The sequence below is a fragment of the Solenopsis invicta genome, chromosome 1 (genome assembly GCF_016802725.1).
Source record: "Solenopsis invicta isolate M01_SB chromosome 1, UNIL_Sinv_3.0, whole genome shotgun sequence".
Lineage (NCBI taxonomy): Eukaryota > Metazoa > Arthropoda > Insecta > Hymenoptera > Formicidae > Solenopsis > Solenopsis invicta.
Window position 1 is genome coordinate 22,920,833 of NC_052664.1, and position 27,111 is coordinate 22,947,943.

Below are 27,111 nucleotides of genomic sequence, written 5' to 3' on the forward strand. Positions count from 1 at the left end.
AGTCATCCTCAATGTAATTTTATCTTAATCTTTTTGAAATTAGGTTAATTCGATTCAAGTCTTTCACGGCGATTAATTTTAGCTCTTTTTTTTTTAACAGAACTCTATCATCTTATCGGCACTAAAAAGTGACACGAAGTTACCAAACTGATGGCTACGTTATACCGTTAAATATGTGAAAATAAATAAATACGCAGTATATATTGCGTGTATGTTGCATTTACAGTTTATTATAAACGTTTAAAAATCAAACAGTTTCCATCGATTATATTTTTGCAAATGAGTGAGCACTCTTATCCTTTATTTCGCAGGAATTTATTTTCTTCGCGATAAAATTTTAATTCAAATCCGAAAATTATAGTTAAAGGGCTATAATTAGGGTTGCGCGGGGATGCTAAATATTTAGGGTAAGAAGGCGTCCGATGAAATGTTCCGCGATGCATACGTGTCGATTTTGCACGCGTCCAAGAATGTGTCATCGCGCGGCTTGATGTTATGGATGATGTTATGGATTGCCCTTTATATCACAATCAACAGCGGCTACGCGTACGGATATAGAGACCAGCCGCAGAGACGACGACGTGCCGTTTCTCAACGTTCATTCTCCTCGTGCCGTTACACAAGAGGGGGCCCGTTATGCGGAGAGAGAAAGTGCGGCCGATGATATTGTACTCGCCGGGAACACAGTTATGTCTAAATAAAGATATAACGACGATACCCGGCTGTGGAACCGGACCGCGGAAAAGTGAACCTCTTCTTCTGTTCCCTCTAACAGTTTACATTTTTACCTATGGGAACGAAAGGGCCTTTTGACGAGTCGAGCTTTAAGAATTACGGACAGAGACAGCGCAACCTTCTTATTTAATTCTTGTTTAATTTTAAACAATCTTTTCGTTTTAATAATATTAAAGTTACATCGTGTTGACACGGTTATGTAAATTAATATAAAATTCGTATAAAATTACTTTACAATTCTCTCAGGTGTACAGAAATTGTGAAAAAATATTGATAAGACGTATAAATATAAAGAAATAATTTAATGAAAAAATTTTCCGCTGAATGTACTTATCATGAAAGATCTCTATCAAAAGTCAAATATAAACATTCTGTATGTACGGTATTAATTACAAGCATGACGTACGCACGTGTGGGCGATGATCTAAATATATTCACGGATATGTAAATAATTTTTTTACCGTTTTTGCTTATCTAAATCAAATATTTCGATCAAAAGAGGAAATTGTCGACGTAAACGTCCCAGTGACCGGACATGTATATTCGACACTTACAGAAAAACTTATTATTATTATTAATTTCAGAAACCTTTTTATTATAATATTAAAATTGAATTGTAATCTTTAAACATTTAAGACTATGTAATGGTACACGTGTCCGGTTACTGGGAATGTTTACCTGAATCTTCAAACGGTCCTACTGCAAAATCGCACGGTGGTCTCAAAACAACCAGCTCCAAAGCTTTAGATTCGTTCGGCACAAAACAGACCTCTCTCTCTTTCTCTCGCGATAGACAACAGAAGCGAGAACACAGCGCGGAAAGGGAGAGGAAGAGGAGGCTCCCCGGGAGAGAGAAAGTGTCATCCCGCTGAAAGGAGCCTACGCCGCGGTCGTGCCTCTCTCTAAACAGTGCGCCGTGTGCACGCACGGTATGCGCGCGTGTAGAGGCGGCGCCAAATGTTTTCGAAACCGTAAGACGCACGCCGCGAGCTCTCGGCGGTTCACTGACCGAGTTATGACGTCACCGCGAGAGATACGACCTCCCCTCGACTCCCCGCGGACCGCCGTTGCCCGCTAACGGTCGCGGCTAGACGAACGCGACGGACGGTTCGTTGCGAGAGCGCGTGTATAGCTATGCGTGTGACACGCGCGTGCCGCGTAGGTACGGCGCGCGCGAGTAGGCGCCATGCACGTGATACCACCATCTCTGTTTTTTGTCCCTTTATTCAATTATTTTGCTTGTTGATTTCCGAGGCTCTACTCACAATAGAGGAATACTAGATATTAGAAATGGGAATTAAAATTTTAGAATCAATTTTCTTAATGAATATCAAACGTAACGCCCAACGGATAAGAATAAAACGCAAGACATAAATGTGTCGTGCAAAATACAACGTAGCTTTATTATTATTTAATCCTGTGCATGATAGAGGAATATTAGATATTAGGAATAGGAATTAAAATTTTTGAATGAGTTTCCTTGATAAACACTATAGATACATAATAAGTTATGAGATTTGTTCGTGTCGCTTGCTCCAACTCCCTCCGTACTCCTACTCCCTCCACGCGTTCCAATACGTTCGAATTAATGTTGTGATTGGTGATGAAAGTGCTCTCTGGTCTACATTAGAGCATGTGACGCGAACCTATGTTGTGTTTCGTATAATGCATTTATGTCTTATATCTTATTAATATCTATTGTTACATTCACTGAAGAAACTACTTCTAACATTTTTATTTTTATTCCTAATATATAATATTCAACAAATAAACCAATGTTTGAATCAATAAGTTGATTCAACACAACTAATAATAGTATTATTTTCGTCAAATTATAGATATTGTTTGAAACATTTTTATTCAAACAAATAATGTTCCTCCATTGTGCCCAAGTATAATTCTTCATGCTGTAAACAATTTTTGCAATGTTTCGGCGTTTGAGAGCAACGTCATTCTAAAAAAAATCAGCGGAATCTGTCTTTATATCTATGTATGTATTCAAATTTTTCAACTGAAAGTTTTGCCTCGGCAAAACGTAGAATAGGACTGATATCCGAATATTCATCCGCGATTGATTGAATTTAAATTATTTAGATACTTGCTCTTAACGAGCCAGCTGCGCGATGATCAGTGACAAACAAAATTCGCGTTTTTAATTTTTAAGGTACCATCATACCGCCTCTGATCATTTTTTCATTAATTTAAAGTGGCTCGAGAAACATCTAAAATTTCTTGAACCTACTTTCAAGTTTCTCAGACGAATATGTATGTTTCATTTTGCAAAATATTTAAATGTATTAATATAAGTATAATTTAATTACCTTGAAATTTCGAAAAACCGTAAAATAATAACGGATTTCATAAATCCATTTTATTATCAAACATTCTTTGGCATGTGGATATATTCATCCATTGTTATGTGCTAAATTTTGAATTTACAAAATAATTTTTTCTGAGACGAATATCTCGCCGGAAAATATGGAATTAATATATATCTATTTTTTGTCTATATATATCTTCTATTTTAAGACGTTAATTATTCTTATAATTCAAGATTTTATTATCTTAATTGTCTCGGGAATTCTTTTCCTTAATTATATATTACTTTGTTATAACTTTTTCAGAGAAATTATCGAAAAATTACGTATTACAGAGAAAACGATTTCTTTGGATTCTTAATAAATTTTATCATCTCCAATCAAATTTATTTGAAATAGTTCAACAAATAAACCAATGTTTGAATCAATAAGTTGATTCAACACAACTAATAATAGTATTATTTTCGTCAAATTATAGATATTGTTTGAATGAAACATTTTTATTCAAACAAATAACGTTCCGTATAAACATATGTTTTAATGAAACAACTTTCAGTCAAATAAATAGGAATATTAATTCCAATACATTTCTGTCTCTCCTCTCTCTCTCTCTCTATCTGTATATTACATAATTATTAAAATTTCTCACAATTTTCATTGCTGTCGATAAAACATTGTTTCGATTAGTACACGCATGCGGAAAATGAGAACACTCCCAACGTCACGTGTAAAGTAAAAAATAAAAGAAAAATATATGAACATAAAAAAACGTGTAAATATCAAACGTTTCCAAGTTTAGAAATAGCCCTTCGGTTCACCTTGTTACGAGACTCTCTGTCTCTCGATTCGCAACGACTAGCGACGCGCAGGTGCACGCGCGCGTGTGCGTACCGGCATGTTTATTCGATTAGAGCGGCTAAAGCGACAAAGCGCGTATCTGTCCGCGTCCGTTTTCCGCCCAGACCTCTTAAATCCCCCAAGTGCAACGGGGCGCATTGGCTCCTAGCCCGCATTTGCATTCCCCGCGATCTTGGCGTACAGGGTGTTCTCCTAATTCCCGCTTGCTCAGGCGCGTGGGTCGTGATGAATATCGAGTGAAAGGCGCGGCGGCGCGGCCGCCTTGGCACGCCCGGTGTCGGATTTTCGTGGAAAACGAGGAAATGATACGCTCGATTCTGCGTTTTGTTCTCTTATTTCGGGATAACGGTACAGAAATGCAGCCACACCAACTGTCTCGTTTTCATCGTCGCGCTCGTTCTTTTTCCTTTCGTTGCTTATTTCATTGCGCGAGTATACGCCTATAAACCTACAAGATATTTATGTATGTACATACACCTCTAGGTTTTGTATACAAATAAATTGTCTTCATCCTCGCATCACGATCGATTTTCCATCGGCATACCATTGACAATTTTGGTTTCATCATTTATCTCATCATTTATTTATGTGTATACAAAAGCCAGCGGAGATCACGGTAATCACTTATATTCCGAATCACTCTGCATGCACAGTCGAATATTCTATTAAATATGCAAGATACATGATGCATTCACAATATTTGTTACTATCGTTATTTAATCAATCATCATTAGAAGTACAAATAATGCCAAAATATTTCACAAATGCGATAATATGTGACGCAACACCTCGTTTAAATTTAAAAGTAGCACATCTCGCTCTTACGAAGAAAAAATTTTTTCACTTATTTTAAATAAGTGTTATACCAGAGTTTGTCTTAAAAAAAAAATTAATAATTATAAATCATAAAATCAAATGACTGTGCATCTTGTGTTCAGAATTGGATTATAGCTCTTTGCTCCATTTTCGTACTTTATTTTGTCGCGTAATATTATCATTGAACTTACCTCAAGTGTCTGTCGTAAGGTGAGATCGGGGAAAAAAATATCCTGCTGTTGTACGTAGCAGATTCTTCTGCGCCACCGTTTGGTGAGCCTCTCGCGATTCAACCAGATCTCACCGCCGTCCACGCCGACGCGGCCGGACAAACAGTTCAGCAGTGTTGTTTTACCACAGCCTGCGTAACAAATATGCCAGACAAAAATTTAGCGCCTTCGTACGCTGTCATGTAAACTCGTTATATATTTCAGTTAACATATCTTTCGCACATCGTGGTGCCACGTTAGGTATCCCTTACGCGCGCGAAAATCATTTTATAAAGCCGTATAAGTTAACGGGGTCGCGAGATTGTAATTAATTCGAGTAGCTACAATTTTGCGTTTTAATTTATCTTCATTAGCGAGAAAGGGTAATTTCGCGTACGTGTAGAGCAACATTTTGAAATTCCTAAAATATCATCTAAATCTTCGGAAAGTTCTCGGCTCTTTGACTCTTCAAGCTGCTTAAACTGTTAAATTTTCGATCATTAACATTCCTTGTGTTTGTAAAGTAAATAAATTTTCCGGCGCGATCTTGAAATACTCGAACTCGCTGCTTCGATCCAGGTCGATGGAACAGCGAATTTATAAAAATATCTCCAGATGCTCGAAGTGAGATAAATTGTAGAATTGTTATGTGTAAAGCAAACGTATACGTTGCACGATTTTATGATATTTGAATGAAGAGCTGTGTGATTGTTACGGTATTATAAAAATGAGACCTGAAGATAATTTTGTTAGACCGCCAACACATGATTGCGGGGACGCTTAATGGAGCCAATATGTGGGACGCTCAAGCTGATTGTCGAAACTTTTTGTAGCATCATCACACTCGAGTGTCCTCTATAATTATTTTGATGGTCCAACGAAATAATTCTCAGAGTTGTGTGTAGCTAAATTTTTACGTACTTCAAAATCGTGGACTCAGAGTGCTTTTTTCATAATGAAACACCATTGGAAATCGCGAGTATCACGAGTCTGTCTTTAATCGTGTCATAAAGAATTAGAAATTACGACGCTAGAACTCAACATCGAAATAATTGGGATCGATGAACTTCTGCGTGTGGCGCGCAGTGCCTTGGAAACGATCGCGAACGGACTTTCTCGCCGTGCAGTGATAAATATTCCAACACGAAACTGCCGGGCTAGTGTATATTTCGCCGTCGCGCGCTTAAAAGCGCGGTTAAAGATAGAAACGCAGACTTAATTCCGAGCGACGTCCACGCAACACCGTGCGATTAAGATTCGCAAGAAATAAATGTGAAACATGAAAGAGTGTTTGAGAAGCCACACGTAATTACGGCAGGCCATCGGAGGGACGGGACGTGACGAAAAAGTAGAGTCATTAGAGAAATGTAATGGTACGAAATAAACGCGAAACTGCGCGTTTTTTTTGCCATTAGCATTTTAATTGATGCGACTTTATGCGACTATTTTAGAAAATGCTTTAAAATCATACGTCAAAATTTAATAAACGTTTCTACTGTTGTTAATTAATTTTCACACTATGTTCTTACTCGACAAAATTAAAAGTTAATTAAAATGAAAAGATGGGCTTTAAAATAATAAATTATACACATTTGTGACAAATCAAAAATTGATTTAATTTTATCGCATGCGACAATATTTAATCATATTTTATAATTCCAATAAGTTCAATTTTGCATTAACAATTGCATGTGGCAATTTCATTTCATGTTAAAAATAAGAATTTATTACATTTGCCAAATAAGCTAATGTTTTCAGATAAAATTCTAAATTAAATATTTCATTGTGTTTGAAAATTGATATGTTTCGATACATATATGTATCATTGTTATCGAATGCATGAATTGATATTGCACGTGTTGCGAGAGCTGATGCATCAGATGCATGCTCAAAAGACCAATCGATACAATAGATAGCTTCGTACCTGAAGGGCCCATAACGGCCAATAATTCGCCTGGCTTGACGACTCCCGAAACATCTCGAAGGAGCACTCGCTTCTCCTTGACCACCTGCAATCCTCGGAAGATTAGCTGCACCGGACGAGAATCCAGCGGGCACACCAACTGCAGCGCTGAGCTTTCCACTCTGCAAGCATTAAGATATCGCAAATATTACAAAAATATTTTTAGAAAAGACGTGCCTCTTAATTTCTTTTTTGTTATATTTTTCAACATAAAAATTCTTATACATGACGCATATAAGAAAAGATCTTTTTTGAAAATGAGATATTAATAATTATCCTGTCTGGTGATATTTTTTGCAATAAGTTTTTATAGTTCTTTTTAAGATGCATATAGTATCGTTATTATATAAATTTAACGATCAAATTAATTTAGATTTTATTTCGAGCTTTAGTACAATTACGTTTTAAGTCCGACAACCATATCGGCACGTAGTTTATAGAATTGAAAAACATATTTAATAATGAATACGAAAATATTATTATACACCAAAAAAAAAAAAAAAGAAAAAAAGATCTCCTTCAACCGAGAAATGGTACATTCTTCCTCTTTTAATTCTTAAGATATTATTGTCACCTTAATTCTTAAGATATCATGTAAAAAAAGTATCTTCTTAATTCCATTATAAATCTTTCGATTCCGACCATTTTTCCATCTATTTAAAGTGATAAAAAAAATGTCTAAAAATTCATGAACATACTTTTAAGTTTCTAAAACAAATATCTGTATTTTATTTTGGAAAAGGACTATAACTTAATTTGTCTTCGAAAATTCGAGAAACTTTAATGAATAAAAATTCGTCAGACATAGAATACTTATAATGATATCTTAAGAATTAATATAGGATAACTCCGGTATTTATGTCGCGCAAAGATTTACACTGCAGAACCCAGAAAAAATAGAAGGAGCGAAGGTAATTTGTTTACAACCACTCTACTACGTATATGCCTTTATGTTATATTAGTATTGTGTTATGATTTCAGTTTTTTATTATTAATGAAATTATCGTGAATTGAATCGATATTGTGAATAACGCAGCGATGTATTGCAACCTACATATATAAAATGATTACTCTCTCTTTAGGGAGTGTAAAAAGCTTTGTGGTGAGTTTACGATATACTTGTATAAGTGCAGAGAAAGAATAAAAGATGGAATATAAAAAAATACAAGTGCTTAGCTCTTGTATCTTTTATTCAGCTTGACTCAGAATGGCTATTCCATTACTCAAAAAAATAATCTTGCAAGTATCGTTACAATTTTTTAGCTGCAAAAAATTAACTAAGGTGGATAAATGATTAGCAAATATTGTGATGTCGCATGTTTGATACTTAACCAATTTAAATAACAGACATAATTTATAATATATGAACTGCTGAACTGCTTGTAAAGTTTAGAAAGAAAATTTTTCTGTGACGCCTATTTTTATTAAAGCCAATCATACTGTTATAAAAGTTGACTGTATAATTGGCAATAAGACCTAAATTTTCTAGAAAGATTGCTAAAATATTGCTGCTATAAATTATGTGACAAAAATATTTCAGCAGATGCAAAAATAGCGATAAATTGTTGTGACGCGTAGAAATGTATCTACATCAGCAGCAACATTTTTTTGAATGAATCCCTTTTCATATACGGCAAAAATGCAAAGATTTCTAAAAATCTTTTTGTCAAATTTAAGAAAATAAATAATTGTTTTTGATTTTTAAAAAATTTTTTTCATAGTAGTACACAATATAAAATTTGTATTGATATAATTTATATATAAATATAGTAAGTAATCCTTACAAATTAAGTTTTCGATAGCTATATACCGGAGTTATCTTAAAACTACGATTCCGATAGGAATTAAAAGGTTTACGGTGACCTTTGAAATGCAATTTTCGAAGTGACAGTTGTGAAATTTCAAATTACACGCAGTTCGGTCGTTGGCGCGCCAATTTCATTCGAAGTCTTTTCGCGTAGTCGCGATAAACCATTAGCGTAGATTCCGCGAGCGAAACTGCGGAATTATCGCCGGCGCTAAACGTGCTAATTGCGTTCTCAAGATCTAGATTGCCGTACCATTGCGCGACGTTGATATAAAAGAAGAGAGGCGTTGATTCTATGTCGAGACACTTTTATCGGGGATACGGCGCTAGCGAGATTAACCCGAATTTAATGTTTGTCAGACACTCACGAATATCCCATAAAAATTCACTTTAGCGCGAATTGTCGGGTAGGCGAATTTCGACGATCCGTGTCGTGTAATCTGCGCGTGGAATCGTTAAAGCGAGGTGACGTAGGTTCTAGGCAGGCGTCCGCACTCGACGCGGACGCGACGAGCAAGCTTCATAATAACAATGACGTCTCATGGGAGTTATTTCGCGACGGCAATTAAGCCAGGCGTACGTTACGCCGAGAAATGGCGTTTCGCAATGCCGGAGAGACTCGCGTGCGATGCTGGAAAATCTTTCTCTTTTCACCTGCCGACTGACCTCTTTCGTATCCCAAGAATGTTTCACAATTTGTTTGAAAATTGCCTCGCGTTCTTCGTAAAATGCGACAATTTATTAATTAATGCTTATTAATACTTATTTGGTAACAATAATATTCTCGACATTCCGATGTACTATCCAATATTGGTGCGACACCTTGTTTATCGCTTTCTGAAACCTTGTATTTCTCTTGTGCGATTATAAGCAGAAGCTATATCTGATAATCCTTATTACAACCGACAATAGAGATTGGAACGAGATTGTAAACAGAGAATATAAAAAATGAAGATGTTCTTACAAATAAAAAAATGTCATTTCAAGTGTACATTATAAAATCTTTTGGCAAATATTTTCAATTCGATACCGTTTTTCATCAAGATAACCGTTTTATACTGAGATAACTGTTGTCTTATTGAATATTTGAATTCTACGTGAAACGATAGGAAAATTTGCAACTATTTAGGGATGAGTAAAAAGTTTATATTCTTTGTGTGAAGTATGTGATATGTGTGTGTGTATGCTCTCTCACAAGAAGCTCATATAACATGCTTTTTTAGTATTTATTGAAATGCACGGAAAGCCGATTTTTTTCATTTTATAATAACTAAAAAGTAAACAATATTATAATCAGAAACGCACGGAATTGCTACATCGACATCCTAATGAAAATTTGCATCCACTATATTTTCTTTAATTATTGATTATTTCATTATTATTTTATCTATTTTATATTCGTCAGTATTTTTATTTTTTGAATGTGTATTTACTGATTTGTATGCTTGTTACATGTCTTTAGGTGATTTGAACGCGTCATTGGTATTTTGTCGTTTACATTTGTTGCGTTTATATCTCTATCATTTACATTTATTGAACATGTCTTTTGAACGTCCATATTACTTTCCATATTATGTTCACTTAATATTATATTATATTTATTAAGTAAACGTTCTTTTAATTCTTTTAAATGATTTTGATAAGTTTAAGAGTATTAATAATTACGCCTTACGTTAGATTTTTTTTTAATGTAATGTTTCAAAACATGTATAATTATATGTACAATTACAATTCATTTCACATTTTCACTGTGTTTGTTTTGTAACACGAAACAGTTGATACTAAACCGTTTCAACCAACGTTTCTAAAGCAACTTGTAAAAGGTCGAAGAAAGAGACATAATTAAGAGACGGAATAAATAAATAAATATTGTTGTGTTTAGTTTGAATTTCCCAACTACATACAGATCGTACAATTTCATTTGTTTATTAATTTTAACGTTTATAATTCAAAAAAGAGAAATGTTTTACGTATAACTTTTTTTATTAAAGAAAGAAACTTATCTCTGTGGATGTTATAATAATTACAACTATTAAAAATTCATAGAATATCTCTGAATTAGATAAGATCGACTTTTCATTGTTAGTTTGTATAAATTATAATGTCTAGTCGACAGAAAAGAAGAATAAATAAATCGTTAGAAGAATACATGTACCTGCAATTTATCGAAGATTTATGGACGTGTGTGTATATGGTACAGTCATAAAAAAAACCTCACATATATATTACATACGTGTTTTTTTTTTATATTTGCCGAAACGCGCAGAAAGTTAATTTTGTTCGATTTATAACTCGAAAATAAATAATATTAGTCAATAACCAGCAATGCGGAATAGCAAGGAAATAATCCACGAAGCCACATAAAAGTTGCATTGGAGCGTAATGGCATTTGAATATTTTACACGTATATGTACGAAACATCGAGCGCTTTCGCGAAATTGCGTCATTCTACATCTGTGACTAAAATGTTATTATATAGTACCAGCGATTTTTTTTTATTGTTCATGCTCCGGAGATAGTGGTAACGAACTCGAGATAAGGCACTTGCGTAAAGCGCGACACGCACTCGCTCGATGGCGATACGAGCGACATGCGCGACAAACGTCCACCGCGAAAAACTCATCGCGGTATACGGGGGGTACGTCATCCGTGACCGCACGATGACGGCGCACCGGGGAAATCGGGAAGAAACTAAGCCAAGAACGCGCTCGAATCCGCGGAGCACGCGAAAAAAGCGAGGGTCGTTGAACAACGGGCTTCAGATAATAAATTCCCAGCGTGGCGGTGTCACGTCATCCCGGGTTCGTTGAACCTGCCCGTTCGTTGCATGTCGGTATCCAGAGGGAGGAATAAGCAGGGAGGAGGGAAAGGGAGAGGGTGAGATGAGAAAGAGCGAGAGATAGAGGGAAAGAGACGTTCATTGTTTATTCAAAATTCAGCATATCTTTTCAGGAAGCTACTTTCGGTTACAAAACATCTCCATGTACAATAGCTATTGAAGAAAGTTTTCGTTTATTACATACAGGATGTAAAATATATGAAAAGTATTTTTTTTTCAAATTAATATTGTAAATTATTTACAAAAATTGTTTTCCTCAAAATCATTATTTTAGGAGAATTTTCCATTTATTATATTGAATCTTCAAGTAAAAAAATAACGAGTTACGAATATATTTAAATACAGTTTTAAAAATGATTGTTGCGTCTATTATTTTAAATTTTATATCCAATTTGAGATTAATTTTCCCATAACAAAAAAAGTCGGTACTTTTATTTAAACACTCTTCGTGCTGCTATAATTGTTAATCAATAAATATAGTAATTTAGGTTAAATGTTTCTTCGTAAAGATGACGTAACAATTTTTGCAGAGGAAGTTTAATATCCACATACTTGTCCCTGTTCCTATCTTTAACATAGAAAAATTTTACGATAATAATAACAGTACTTAAATGAGCACCTTCAGCTCTTCTCATTTTTCAGGCATTTCAGCCTGTGACAGTATGACGACGTTTAACATTCAGTATAAAAAGACATACATAGAGAGGAAGCGATGAAAGCGAGAAAGAAGTGAAAAAGAGATAAAAAAAACGGAGGGAAAAGAAGCTCTCGAGACTGTAAAAATGACGGGAAGAGAAACGAGGATTTCATTGGTTTGAATAATATTTATCGCATTTTTGTCGGAGTCACCGTCGACTTACCGTCGACTTACCATCGTAAAAATACACAGTTCTTTCAGCAGATACACCGCTGCTATTAAACTCGATTATACTTGCTAAACGTTTAGAAGAGTAACAATCATTTTTTGTTATATCAACCGACTATTTAATTGGTACTATTTCGCCCAATTGGTATTCAACTATTACCAAATTCTCTTTTCAATGCGATACAATTCGTGATTTCCTCGACAGAGAAAAAAGATGTAATTGTCCGTCGGACCGCCAAAAGCACCGACGCTCTCTAGTTCAGTTGACCCGAATTGAGGATGTACAATGATTTTATACATATGGCCAACTCGTCATCGTAACAGGGGGTTGCTGCGAAGCGTGACCGTTCAATCACGCGTGAGTGATTGCGCGAATTAATTTCACCACCTCGCCGCACCAGGGCCCCTGGTTAATTCTAGATTTCGCACACGCGCGGCGACGTCCTTTTAACCGCCGCGCCGTGACGGGCGGGTTACGCCCCGCCCGTCGCTTTCATTTTCAGACATTTTTATATCTGCTCCCGCTCCACCCGGGTGTCAAGTCGGGGTCGCGCGGGGTTAAGTCTCGTTGAAGGAAGTTACGAACGCACGCCAAATTAATCCTACGCGGGTTCGTCGACCCGGCCGCACGGCGCGCCGGCTTTTTTCGCGCTATCGCGCGCCTTTTCCGCTTTCGCACGCGCGAAATGACGCACGCCCGTCGCGTTTATTACGAGAATACTTGACGCGGCTGTCGACGTCTCTTTGATGATTAACTTCGAAAGCGCATTACGCGGAGCAACTTACAAAGGCGTATCCCTGTTCCGTGCCAAGAGACACTGATCCCATCCGAAACAATGAAATAAACGAGATTTTATTTTGAACAAAGAATTTATTGTCCTATAAGCACGTTGCGATTACGTGTTTAGGCTTTTCGATTAAGCACACTCTACATCTGAATCAGTCGATAATTTTAATCAACAGTCTCAAGTGTACTACTGATAATCGGTGATTATCTGAACTGAAGAATCAATGAATTTATTGTGAATTAATATTTATTGATGATTATTGTATATTTATTAGTATTTATGAGTGTATTTATTAATACCGATTAATAAGAACTTTTTAATGATCACCAGTAATTTTTCGTTGATTTTCAACTTAAGATAATCACTGAGTCATCTGTTCCAAGTATGCCACTGGTAATTCAATGATTATTCACTGATTCATATATATAAAGAACACATCTCTTATTCATCTTCGTCCTTTCAAAATAACCAAATCATATTTACAAAGCACTTTCATAGTTTCTATTATGGTTGCTGATAATCGTTTCATATTTCCCGCAACTTGAGCCTTTGTCAGTGCGATTCTATGTTATTCGGAGCTCATAAAAAAAAAACCAGGAAGGAGCAGCTTTGAATACTATTTCCCCATCGTTTGCTTCATCCCATTGTATTTTTTTTGTCATTTTCGTGGTTCATTGCTTCAATGTCAAGTCGAGGTCTCCCAGGTTAAGTCTTGGCGACAAAAGTTAAATTCACCAAATTAACCCTGCCTGAGTTCGTTGAACCGATGCGAAGATACATGCGTAATTAATAACATCTCGCGCGATCTTCTTGTGACTAACAATAAGACGAACTCTCGCAGAAATGATGAATATGTAATCGCGCTGGCACTTATCGTGATGCAAATGATTTCCGAAACCGTTGGATAACGATAAATTCGGCGAATCCCGGTTTTACAAGAACTTCTAACACTTTTAACACGTTCGACAACCTCGCCGTTGAAACTTTCAGATTTTCAGAGCTTCGTGAATCTTTAACGTACAAATATCTATCCCAATTATTTTCGCCCAGAGGACAAGGGAGTTGCGATAAGAAGAGATTGAAACGCCAACGTGCGAATGCCTAGTGCCCAATATTTTATCTGATATCTTGCGCCGAGGCAAGAAATAAATATCGGTATCAAATTATAGTTTTGAACAGAGTTTAAAATTTCGTAAAAATTCCTACAGTCAATCCTCCGTCAGTTTTGCCAGCGACACAAAATATCTCTTTTCATTTCGCACGTAATACGGCAGGTAATCCTCGAGATATCTTCCTTTCGTCCAACGAATTATCCTCAAGATAGCCACGCTTTATGCCGTGAGCCTCATCCCGAAATTCCAATTAAATGTCGGGGCTGACTTAATTTTAAATCGGCTCATCGTGTGAGTCCTGGAAAAAAACCAGCATAGAAGAAAGTTCATCAACTCGATAACGAACCGTGTCACAATGTGGTGTAAATCAGATCGAAGAAAGTCGTAACTTCAATTAATTAACCCCGGCGACACGGCAGTGACTCGTTCGCAGAGTTCGTTGAACCTCGGGCGAGCGATCGAGCTCGTTGAAGGGCTTTTGGACTACTCACCTGATAAGGTCCACTAGACAAACCAGCGAGCCGATTGACGCGTACGGAAGTTTGGAAATTAATCCAGGCTATTATAGCTATCGCAAACGGAGAATAGATAAGGTTGCTCGAGTACGGTTTGGACGTGATCAATCGACGTGATCGTCCCACCAATCAGAGCTGAGATCATCCTTGAAAGTTAATCCGACGCGAAGAGGAATATCTCGTTCCTAGCGGAGTATCGCGGCTGCGTCCCGAGAGATACTTCAGCCTTTATGGGATCGCGACATTGATAATATTTTTAAGACGAGGAAATATACTTTTGCGACGCGCGCGCGAGTAGAGAATGACGCAAGCTTCGAGCTGGGGAGCCGCCTCCTTCTTTTATGTGAAAAGCGTCTAAAGACCGCGCACGGCGAGCTATCTCTGCGGCTATCTCGGCCGGAAAGTGGGACGGCACGGTATGTCCAGCTCTTCTCACGAAGGTTTTATCACCTCGCTATCGCCCATAGTCTGCAATAATCGCCGTAGTAGAAAGTATGGGTGCCTATACTGGTCATAGCTCGGCAGCTCTCACGATCAGATAACGCACGATTGTATGCAGATCCGCGTGTATATGGTCCATCGTACACTTTGCGATTTTTACGTCTCGTTTTACCTCTATTCGCTATTCCTCGCGGAAACGGCGTACGCGTGCGCGCGCGCGCGCGCGCGAAAACTTTTGCAACAAAACTTTTACCTCGCACGACTGGACGCCGCGCGCGACATCCCATGATCGAGGATATTGCACACTGCTCCCTTGGAAACTTTCTTAAGTTTGAAGAGTTATAATACACATCCTCTTGTTTATTTATTACATTATACCGCATGAAAAGTTTTTAGAAGCACTTGTTTTTAAAAATACTTGTAAAATAAATTCAACATTCCTGTTACATAATATTACGTAGTTTTATTTTAGTTTGATTTTAATGCCGGAAAAAACCGAACGCAAATTACTGTTTTTAAATCGAGGAACTCGATACGTGTCACAAACCAGAATTTGAATCCTGTCGCTCGCGAATCCATTTTCGTAGTTACGTACGAAAATATTCAATTTCCAGTTGCGGCGTGTCGTGTTACTGGGCGAGCTTGACAAACAAAGTTCAAAGGGAGGCGGTCAGTTTATTTTGAATGTTTTAAGCCAAGCAACCGTGTTTTCAGGTAAAAAGAGCGAATCTTGATAAAATTTGGTCGACATACATACGTCTGTTTTGATCTTTTATCTTTCTCTCTCTCTCTCTTTTTTTTATCGTTCGGCTTTATAGCGTTTCCAACTCGGCGTTTTATGGCTGCAACGGAATTTTATTTGAACGAAGTAAACAATTTTTCTCGTTTTCGACGCGTTAACCGAGTTTGACTGAACGTCCAGGTCGAACGAGCTGCATGTGTATATGCACTGTGAGTACCGCGAGGCAGCCTCGTTTTCGTTTAGTCGCGCGAAACGAAACGAAACGGGTTCTCCGCGGTGCTGCTCGTTGTCTGCGAGATTCTCTGTAAGACAGTTCGTTGGCAGCGAAGAAATTCTGTGCGATCACGATAGCTAAATTATGAAGAAAAGTTTCGCGCTCTACATCGCGAAGATTCCTTTCCTCGTGATAATAATTTCTTGTGAAAAAAGAGAAGAATTTCTTGCAATTCAGTGCATTAATTTAAAAACTATGAAATTGATAAGCGATTTATACTCTACGCACGCTGATTAATTCACTGAATCTTCTCATGATTCTTCGAGTCTTACATATAAACTTCTATTAAAAAACAGCTACATTAAAAAAAAAAAGATACCTCATTTATTTATTTTACCAAGAATCACAGGGTTATATAATTCATTGTTTGTAATGCAAATACGCGTTTATTCTCAAAGTCAGGATTCCAGGATTTGAGGATTAAAATTCAGAGCCCCGAGAATCGCGGTTTATAGTCGGAGAGAGAAAGAGAGAGAGAGAGAGAGAGAGAGAAAGAATGAGGGTTCTACAAATCTCCTTCTACGGATCTACGCGCTTAAACGTGAGCACAGAGCCGCGTACTTGTATCGCAATTCGGACTGGACGCTACCGAGATCCGCGGCAAAGCGAATTTTTCTCGCGCGACTCGACCGAATAACGATCGCTGGCGCAAACATTGCCGCAATGACGCGCAACAGTGGACAACGGTGCAACGCGCACCGAGGCGCGACGCCGGTGCGTATCGCGGTTCGTGCCCGCGGCACGGCTACGTGCCGAGCATGAAGGAGAGTAAACGCAATAACTGTATCTCTGGTCCAGGGGGTCACTGTTCCACGGCTGCACACACGCCCGACCGTACCTCTCGCAGTTCTTACACGGTTCTCCACTGGCGCGCAGAGGCGGCTCTAAAGCCGGCGGTGCCCCGAGCGAGAAGGAATCCCGCATCCGCGTGCAATTGCATCTGTACGTTACGCAAATGCGTATCGTTTATGTTTACGCGAACACCTCGCGTCCTCTCACCCGACACGCACGGACGAGACGATTTTATTAGAACATATCTGCACGTATGCGAAACAACACGAGCATTAAAAAGACCATAACAAAATAACAAGTTATTTAATTCAAGGAATTGATTCAAATTTGATTCTTCAATATTTAACTGTGTATACAATCATTTTTTACCCAAGTTTGATAGTGATGTGTGTAATCAATGTAATTTAATTACTCGATATTAAATAATTGAAATAATTTGTACATATAAACACATACGATTGCAAACTCTATATGAATGATATGTAATGTTGTCTAAACTTGAACATTGAAGGCGTACACGCAAAGTTTATTCGTTACCAATAATTAAAAATCATTAATCTGAATTTCGAGGCATGAAATTTGCTCGCATGTACAGAGTTCATGATGAATTTCACGTTAATATTACGTCACTTTTGCAAAATCTTTTCGACGTGTTAACGTTAACGTTAAGTACACGCCACTTGATGAATATATGACGTCAGTAATCAAATTATGACTGGAAAAAGACGTCAAAATGACGATTGTCTGCTATCAGGGATGACATCACTGTTGCGAAAACGTAAACATGCCTAGGAAAATACAAGTTGAAAAGTTGACCGAGCGCTCCAATATCTAATTCACGTTCTAATTCAATAAAAACCTGTCGACCACTTACCGTCTGCGAGAGGAGAAAAAAAAAAGGATATAACTGGCGGTATCCGTACGCGATTGCAACGCTACGCCCAACGAATCGAAATGTCAAACCGTCGCGGTAGCTTGAATTCGTTTCGTTTGGTAAGCGGATTAAATATTCCTCGCGAGAAACGACGATGACGCACCACCGAACACCGTAAGCGCTGCCTACAGTGCGCCCACGCTCCTCAAACCCACATATTTATGTGAAAAAAGTCGATTTCCCGGTAGATCAACGGCGACCACTTTGGCGCAGGTAGCTGCTGCAGAGATCAAATATCCTGCATTTCAAACAGGTATCGGAGTTTAACGAAATATCCTGTCAACTAATGTCTCTCGCTCTCTTTTTCTTCTCCTTTTTCTCTCCCTGATAAACATCGATTTCTGTTTTTCGATAGTCAATAAAATTATCGCAGCAGATGGAGCGAAAATGATTAATAATCTCACGGTTGGTAATAATGTCATTTCGATAGTGATGAGCACAGAGCGACGCTGTATCATCTCGAATTATCGTTTTGAAATAAAGTATAGGAAAGTATATAGAAGAGAAAGTTTACGAGAAAAGGCATTCGCGGAGAAAGAATGAAAGGAAAATTGTTTTAAATGTGTAAAACATTGTACCGCGCGGTCGAATAGATCGGTTCATCGATTAAATTTAATCGTTATTGCTTTACAGTCATCGGAAGCAAGTCGTTTGACTCCTTTAGCGGTTTCCAATATCTGTATCTCTCATAAAATAAGTCGCGTTTAGAACGCCGCGGGGAAAACGTTACATGATCCTTTTTTTAGATTGCGATTAAACAGCCAGATTAAAACTATTATAGACCTTGTCGACACGCCGCAGGTAGGGGGAAAAGTTTTCTTTCCCAATATTCCTTCAGAAATTAAAGATTCACCGGATATTACACCGCTCGCAGAGATACCCGGCGCTCTCTGGCAATTATCTAAAATTTATCAAACCGTCGGCGAACACGCGATCGATCCGGAAGAAGCTGTCTACTGGAGTTCCGGGAGGTCATATCGTTTCCGGTTGACGAGGTCGTTAGAAGTGCATCTGCCAGAAACTAATTGTAGATCGAAGAGAATGTGTACTCGTGAGGAAGAAAAAGAAAAAAAAGGAGAGAGAAAGAGAGAGAAAGAGGGAATGAGCGGGAGACAAGAGAAGACGAAGAGAAAGAATTGTCGGAGTACTCGCAACGAGAGGGAAGACAAAAGAGAAGTCTGGGTGGAGAGGAGGGGGCGAAAGAGCCCCGGAGGAGTCGTCGCCGTCGTCGCAAGGAGAGAGCGAGAAGAAAAAAAGGAGGAGAATGAGGATGATGCGGAGGAAGGAGAGAGATAGCGCGCGTTGCCAAGAATATCCAAGGGCCGATGACCTGTGACACAGTCGTATATATACTTAATATGATCGCTCAACGTCTAACTTGTGCATAGATATGCCGGTGTTGCGTGCGTACATATTTATACGTGTGCGTGCGCGTTGCGTATGCAAAATCACGAGCTATCGTTCGGCAATTAATCGTCTCTTCGCAATTGTTGTGCGTATTTTTACGCGTGCGTCCGTATACAAGATATAATTGTTGTTATTCGACTTCCAAGGTATTTAAAAACATCAGCGTGAAATTATCGGGATGCATATTTAAAAAGACACGTATTCAAGGCATTTATTACATATGCCTTGAAATAACTTCAGATATTTGCTCGAGAACAATGATTTTTTTTTTATTACCAGGTTTTAAGCTACGAGATTTTTAAACATAGAGATAAAATGTTTCAATTATTATATTTGGAAATAAAATGAAATGACATATCAGAAAATACAATTACAAATACAAAATATACAATTATACCTGTAATACATTTTTGTTTTTAAATATGATCTGAAAATGCGATCTGAAAACAATCGTTTCTCTTTGTTTAAAAAAATTTAATACACGTGAGTTTTCGCTGTTCTGCGCATATGTTGATACAAAAAAAATATTTTTCCCGTTACGAGTTGCAATGAAAAATATAATGCAGAGATGGATGAAAATAATACGTATCAGAGAAGAAGCTATTTCAATTTTACGACTGCCATTGCGCTATTGATTGCGAGACAGGAGTTTTTCGTAATATTTATATATTTACATAAATGTTATATGACGTACATTTGCATTTTACATTTAGAGAAACTTTTTAACAGTGTATCCCAATAATTTTTCATATTACGAGATCGCAGCAGGCAAGTACTCGAGTATTGATAATGCGGAATTATTAATCTTAGATGCACTTGGAGGTCTTGCAATCCCAAACACGCGATGTAAGAAGTGAAATGCTTCTCGGGAAAGTTTAAATCTTAAAAGACACTTTCATGCCGTTTGAAAAATGACCTAGAACGATATTTTCTTTACGCGGGCACTCTTCTTCCCTACGCTGAAACGAAACGCTTCGCTCCCCCGATACGTTCTTAATAAAAATGCAACAGGGAGAAGAAGACTGTACGAAGAAGTTTACGATTATCGTTCGTTTTCAATACGTTCGCCCCCGCTAATTCCCCCCTTAAATACAGGTTGCAAAACCCCTCGCGTAGGTATCTTACGCTTTTGTTACATTCTGCGGAGTCGCGTGCATGACATTCGCGAGCAGCGCGATCGCTTCTCGGCCGAAGATTCAATTAACCATTGTGTGCGGCGAGCATCGTCGAGTCAGCTCGACAGATCGTTGTCGGCGTCTCGGCGTCTCGGCGTCGGCGTCCTGCGTGTTCGCGCGGAGAGTCACCGCGCGCGGGTCGTCGCACGGAAAGTCGATCGCTCTCCTCGGCGGGGGACGGTTTCACCGCACGGTGAAAAATTCTCCTTCCCTCTCTCCCTCTTTATCTGACACGAAATCTCTCTCTCTCTCTCTCTCTCTCTCTCTCTCTTCTCTCGAGTCCCTCTTTCGAGTCGACCTAACCGCGTTCGTCCGCCCGTGCACGATTCTCTCCAGCCGCCTCCGTTCCTCCTGCGATCCTTCTGGAAGCGGGATTGTTGAGTGAGCAGCCGCCTCCTCTCCTGCACGGCCGCCGTAAATCGCGCGCACGTGAAGTACTAAAAGATCCTCGTAACGGTATTTAACCCCTAACCGTAATTTACGGCGCCACAACGGCGCTCGATCATTTTCGGTGGCTCTGCTTTTTCTTTCTCTTCGCGCATCCGTCAGCCGCGCGCGTCGGGGACTCGTTCGACCTTAATTAAATGCACTTAAGCCCGAAGCGCTTTACGTGTCACGCTTCGGGAAACCGATTTCATTGGAACAGCGGCGGACACAATTGTGATGAAGTGCCATCGGCAAAGTGTAACAATCGAGATATATCTCGACGTCTGGAAAGATAAATATTGACCCGGAAAATCTTTGGCGTTTGCAAGCCGTCTGAGCCGATCGTTCAACTGTTAAGAAATCATACGCGAAGCAAATAAAGAGCATAAAATAAACACAGTCTGCTTCTATAAATATCACTGGTTCCTACTTGTTTCACTGAAAACGCCTCTAATATTGCTCCACTACTGTCACAATAACGTGTACATAATCAAAATAGAATAGAATCGTTACGTATTGTGCGCTTTGAACCATGTTTCCTCAAGCGCTGAGCACAATGCACAATTAATTATAACAATTAATTGTATTTTATGCATACATAATTTTTGTAGATGAGATAAAAAAAAAATAATATATGTATGTGCAATATAATAATACACGGAAGAAACGTGATGTTGCTATGATGTCTAAAAATTTAGTCGGCTACAGATCTGAAAATAATTTTGTTGGACCATCAATTGGACCAATAATTATGACGGATGTTCAAGCGATGCTGTAAAAAGTTTTGACATTTTGGCGACCAGCTTGAGCTTTCCACATAATCATTTTGATGGTTCAACAAAATCATTTTTAGATCTACATCTAGCTAAATTTTTAAACGCTTCAGCAAGACTGTTCTCTCGCGTATAAAGATAACCTAAAATCACATCGAAATTACTTCGAAGCAAGTTTTTAATTGAAAAGAATGAAAGTCGTCAATTTTCAATATTTCTGTCAAATGTCTTCGGTAATAAGTAATTGAAAGAAACTGTTAACTGATTAAGGATGTTTTAAGGCTATGCAGTACTAGCTAAAAAAATTATCAAAGTTTAAAAACTGAATGCTTCTCTAGGTGTATTCTTTTTTTTCTAATCAACAACGAAAATGATTTTTAAACGAGTAAGTAGATCTAAATGAATTTTTGAACGAATATTTATTAGAGTTTTATTAATATATGTAAAAATTTTAATTTAATTAGTAGTGCTACTTGAAATTTGCAAATAAGTACCGCAAAACTCGATCTTACATAAGAATCAAGAGTAAACAAAAAATTAAATAACTTTTCAACCAACAAGTAAATCGCGCTCCAATTTTACACGGATACTCAAACGTAATACTAAAATAATTCTATAGAATTTTTCTCTATTTTTGGTACTGTTTTGAGATATGACCCATATATCCTCAGGCGATCGGACTAATGACGGCGACTGTGCGACATCCTTCAAATTCTTTCGATTATTTTAGTTTCTAATTTTTCTCAGTTTGGTTTCTAATATTTATGAGTGAAAGCTGGGCTTAGGTGAGACACCTCGCGTACGCGCAGCGTCTAACTAGAAATTGAATTCGGCTTGCCCAATGCGCTTTCTCGTATAGGGCCGCGCTGAAGCGCGACAGCAAAAGGGAATTCGAAAACGGTACCGTTCCCATTCAGGCCGACGAGACCGACGGACGTTAGCCGTGCATACACGTACGCGCACGCATACATCGCGTGCATGCATGTAACGCGTCTTGCCGCGAGCGCGCGGTTGTTTTCCAACGTGCCGTTGACCTCGTGCCGCATATGCATACATATACAGGGTGTTTGGTGAATCGTCGCACAAACGGAAATTAGGCGACTCTTTGTCCAAACAGCACAAGTGAGACAGCGCAAATATTTCCTTTTCGTTGCAAACGTCGTCTCAGCGTCTTAGAACTGTTCGCGATTTGACGCTCGTATCGTGCTGTCGACACGGAAATTACACGTTTTCTTCGAATCCGTAAGTAAGAACATTGGCAGGCTAACGAAGAGCAAGAGGGAGAAGACGGCTCTCGAGTTGCGTAAAACTTGGGCTTTAAAGAGAACTTTGTGAATTGGATCGTCGAACTTGCGCACAGGCTAATGAAATCTCGTTTCTCAGGCGATTTCGTTTCATAGAAAAATTTCGTTTTGCATCTTAATGTAACTTCAGAACATTTATTATTCAACGTTGGAAATTTGCAGGAAGTGATCGTCGTTTTTGAATGCTCGATTCGGGGGCAGGCGATCCGAGATTGGACATCGCGCGATACATACACCCTATATAAACAGCGGTGCGCTTTATTTCCTCGTCGATCGTCGGTGCGTCGATCGAGAAAACCGCGACGAGCGCTATGACACCGCACGCGGCGATCGACCGAGCGTGCGAGCTGATAAAAAGTCCGCAGTGGGTGGCACCGCGCGATATCGCGCTTTGATTTCACGCCACCGACTTTGCGATTTTCACGTGCCACTTGGAAATATCGCTACCGCGGCATTGCGTGGAGATAACGAATTTGGGTATCTCGCTGAATTTCATAACTGGTCTCGATTTTCCGAAAAATTGCGCTCTTTGTATTACCGCGTATAAAGCGAAAATTTGGAAATGAATTTGGGATAATGAAATCACGTGCGTCTTCTTAACGATTTAAACAATAATTGTGAATCTTAATACTAATTATGTTTGCAGTAATGTTACACAGTAAAAAATAAAATGCACCAGAAAGTCCACTCTAAATTTTATGTTAAAATAACTCAAAAGTTAAGCTAAAATAACTCTTATTTTAAGTTATTTCAACTTAACTTTTGAGTTATTTTAACATAAAATTTAGAGTGGACTTCTGGAACATTTTATTTCTTTACTGTGTATTTACTTTTTTATTATATCTTGAAAATGGAATATTGTGAGTTCTTTTAGCTTTCGCTGAGATCTTCGATTGTGGATTATGTCATCACTTTAAACGATACACGCAAGAGGTGAATATTTTATACACTTGGTTGTTTCAACATTATTATATGGATCGGTGGTTTTCGTGCGAAAACACTTCTTTAATTTAACTTCTATTGTATTTTAAATGAGAAAGCTTAATTAAATAAAAGATAGACGGAAACTAATTGATAGTACGTTAGAGTTTAATTAATAAATTATTACGAAAATAAAATGTTCAAAGGAAGAAATAAATTTTATATTCATTCGCTGCGTTCAGCGTGGCCGGTTTGCCATCTTTAATAATCCCGTGCATGATTTTGATATTAAATAAATACAATTTAGAATTATAATTAGTCACAATCAACGGTGAGGGTAATCGATTTTTCATGATGTCATCAAAGCTGATCTTTGTACTGTACGAATAAGATACAAAATTAGGCCAACACGCTCCGTGGAATACGAATAGGAATGAATAACACTTGGCAAAAGAAACGAGATGGGATTCGTACACACATTTATAGTCATAAAGTGGCAAAGATGCTGGAATGTGAGACGGAAGAGAATTGACGAAGAAATTCAGCGGGATCCGCGAGTTCCGAGTAATTTCGTTTTAACTTGACGCATTTGATATCAGAAAGTGTACGAGAGAATTAAGATGTCGGAATGGATGTTGCTCGTTTTCGAAGTGATAAGACGATTAACAAATGGTCTTACGCATAAAGCTACGAAATGCAAATAATATTCAATCATTCTCGTCCAGTAATTTCAGGGGAACTTTAGTCCAGAGTTTAGATCCAACGGGATCTTAATTTAATCTAATTACCAAGCGCGCCGGAAGTTGGAAACTCCGTGGAACGGATAACAGCGCTTACGTAAATTTCATCAAAGTGACGCGGTTCGCAAACGGATCTATCAAAGGTCAGAAATCGATGGACGAAAGTAGATAGCTGTTAGTTCCTGTTGCCAGACATCGTGACCCGAATTTCCCCCGCGTGTTTTCCTCTCATATATATTTCTCTATACTTATCTAGAAATCGAATATTTTTATTAAAGATATACCATTCTGCGGGAGAAAAGAATGTAGCGGGCCGCTGAGATAGCACGCGCGGCCGAGTTAAAGAGACTTCCAACGAGGAGAGTAGTATCGATTAGCACCGGTAGATTATGCATTAGGGAATCGCGGAGAAAATATCCGCGCGCGTGAAAGTCCGTTCCTAATCCCCGATGCGCTCACGGGATGCACTTTTTAAAGAGACGCGCGCGCGCCGCGGCTTTCTACCGGTTTCCTTTAAGGCCACGGAGAGGAAATGAAAAGAAAATGCATATGCGCGCGCGGATGCGCGCGACGTGAAATATTTTATGGGTGAACAAACCAGTCAACGCGGCACCGGACCACGCTGTACAATTTCCTTCTTTTCCCCTCCTTTTTTTTTCTTCTTCAACTTCGTGCTTCTGGATGCGCGTTCACGTAAGCCACGCTTAGTCAGACGCTGGTATTGAATTGGAAATATATGTAAAAACGGAATGTTGTTCGTTCGTTTCAAGTGCCAAGAGAGTCGCATATTTTAAAATCGGAGGGAACAAATGGACACAAAAGGGATTTGTCTGGCATCGAGAACGTGTAATCGGCCTCGAGATTATTATTGGGCGCCGATATAAAAATACTGTTATCATTTTTCTTATGAGAGAACAAAAACACGGGAGACGCATGGATTATGTTTCAAGCTTTGTTTATGTAAACTGCTACTTTCTTGAACGCCTTTTACGCGAGCGCAATGTGTTAGCATAATTAGCATATTCTCCGGTTTGACAAGTTTAGTTATTAATATCTATTTACGTTTCAACACAACTGAGGCACACTTAATATAAATACGGACTCATCTTTACCAAACGTAAACGTAAATTATATTTATGTCTGGTACATTTCCGACCGTCTTCGTACGAGATCAAGCGGAAACGTTCGCGCGCGTTTCGTTTTTTTTTCCTATTTCGAATAATAAGCATATGGGAATCTCGCGTTTTGAATCGGGATGCCATTCCGTTCTGCGATAATCCGCATATTAAGAGCAATTTCGTAGCTCGTATGGCACGCAGCGCGTATCGAGCGTTCCGCATAATTGGTATTTCCACAGGTTCGTACCTCGGCGTGTTAAACTCGCGTTGCAGCGAGTGGACGCATCTATCTGCGTGCGCGGCGCGTTCACGCCGGTCGGTCGCCTGAAACTAAAACGCGTCATCCAAGAATATACACCATACTCGCGACACGCACGCACGCACGCACGCGAGAGTTCTATCTTCGACGAGGAGTTCAATGACTACTCTGTTTCGAAACTTAATAGCTCGTGTCGGGAGGAGGAGAGCGGAAGATCGCCGCGGGTTTCGACTTGGCGAAACTGACCCAATTCTTCTCGTTAATCGTCTTGTTAATTCTACGCGATGAGAATTACGGAACGCGCGCAGATTGTCTCGCGATCGCTTAACGATCGGCGCTTAGATAGCTCCGCGACAGTGACGTGACTTTCAGATAATGATGTTCAAATGAATAATCACCGCGGATATAAGTGGAAACGTAACTTGTGCTTTATAAAGTGACAGTAATTCATGCAACGAAAAAAAAAAGAAATAAAAGCTGATAATAATGAGATGAACGCTACGAGCTTTTGTGGCGTAGATTAATGTTAGATTAATATAAATTAATGATATGTAGTCTTGGTTAAAAGTAGTAGGCAGCTACATCTTTTTCTCACATTGATCTGGAATTCTTTTGCGTGTATTATTTCCTATTTATCGATTACCGGCATTATATGCAAATTTAATGCGTTTTTGAAATAATTATCCAATAAGAAATGTGTAATACAACTGAAAAAGTCCAGACAGATGAAAAAATACAGGTGATTTTTGTGCTAATATTTTTTTACTAAAGCTGCATACAACACATCCTTGTAACATTTCTTCATACAACGTCGTTTATTTTAGAAACGCAAATATTGCTTAATAAACAGACATGTTACAAAACGCTTCATCTCTTGCTAAATTGAAATAAAATATTTAAATCTCTATTTATAAAATAATTTCCAATCCAATACGTTTTAGATTGCGATGCAAATAAAGAGTAGTTTATTCTTTGCCACA

At 38.4% G+C, this 27,111-nt stretch overlaps 1 protein-coding gene across 2 annotated transcripts in view; it reads right to left on the reverse strand.

The window, feature by feature from the left end:
• LOC105203751 (ABC transporter G family member 9) overlaps nucleotides 1-27,111 on the reverse strand; it is a 132,470-nt gene that overhangs the window by 13,377 nt on the left and 91,982 nt on the right. For both annotated transcript variants that reach the window (XM_026131281.2, XM_039459634.1), the window contains exons 3-4: nucleotides 6,861-7,021; nucleotides 4,919-5,088 (exon numbers count right to left, since the gene is read on the reverse strand). In XM_026131281.2, coding sequence (XP_025987066.1) covers nucleotides 4,919-5,088; nucleotides 6,861-7,021 — 331 coding nt within the window. The remainder of the gene's footprint in view (nucleotides 1-4,918; nucleotides 5,089-6,860; nucleotides 7,022-27,111) is intronic.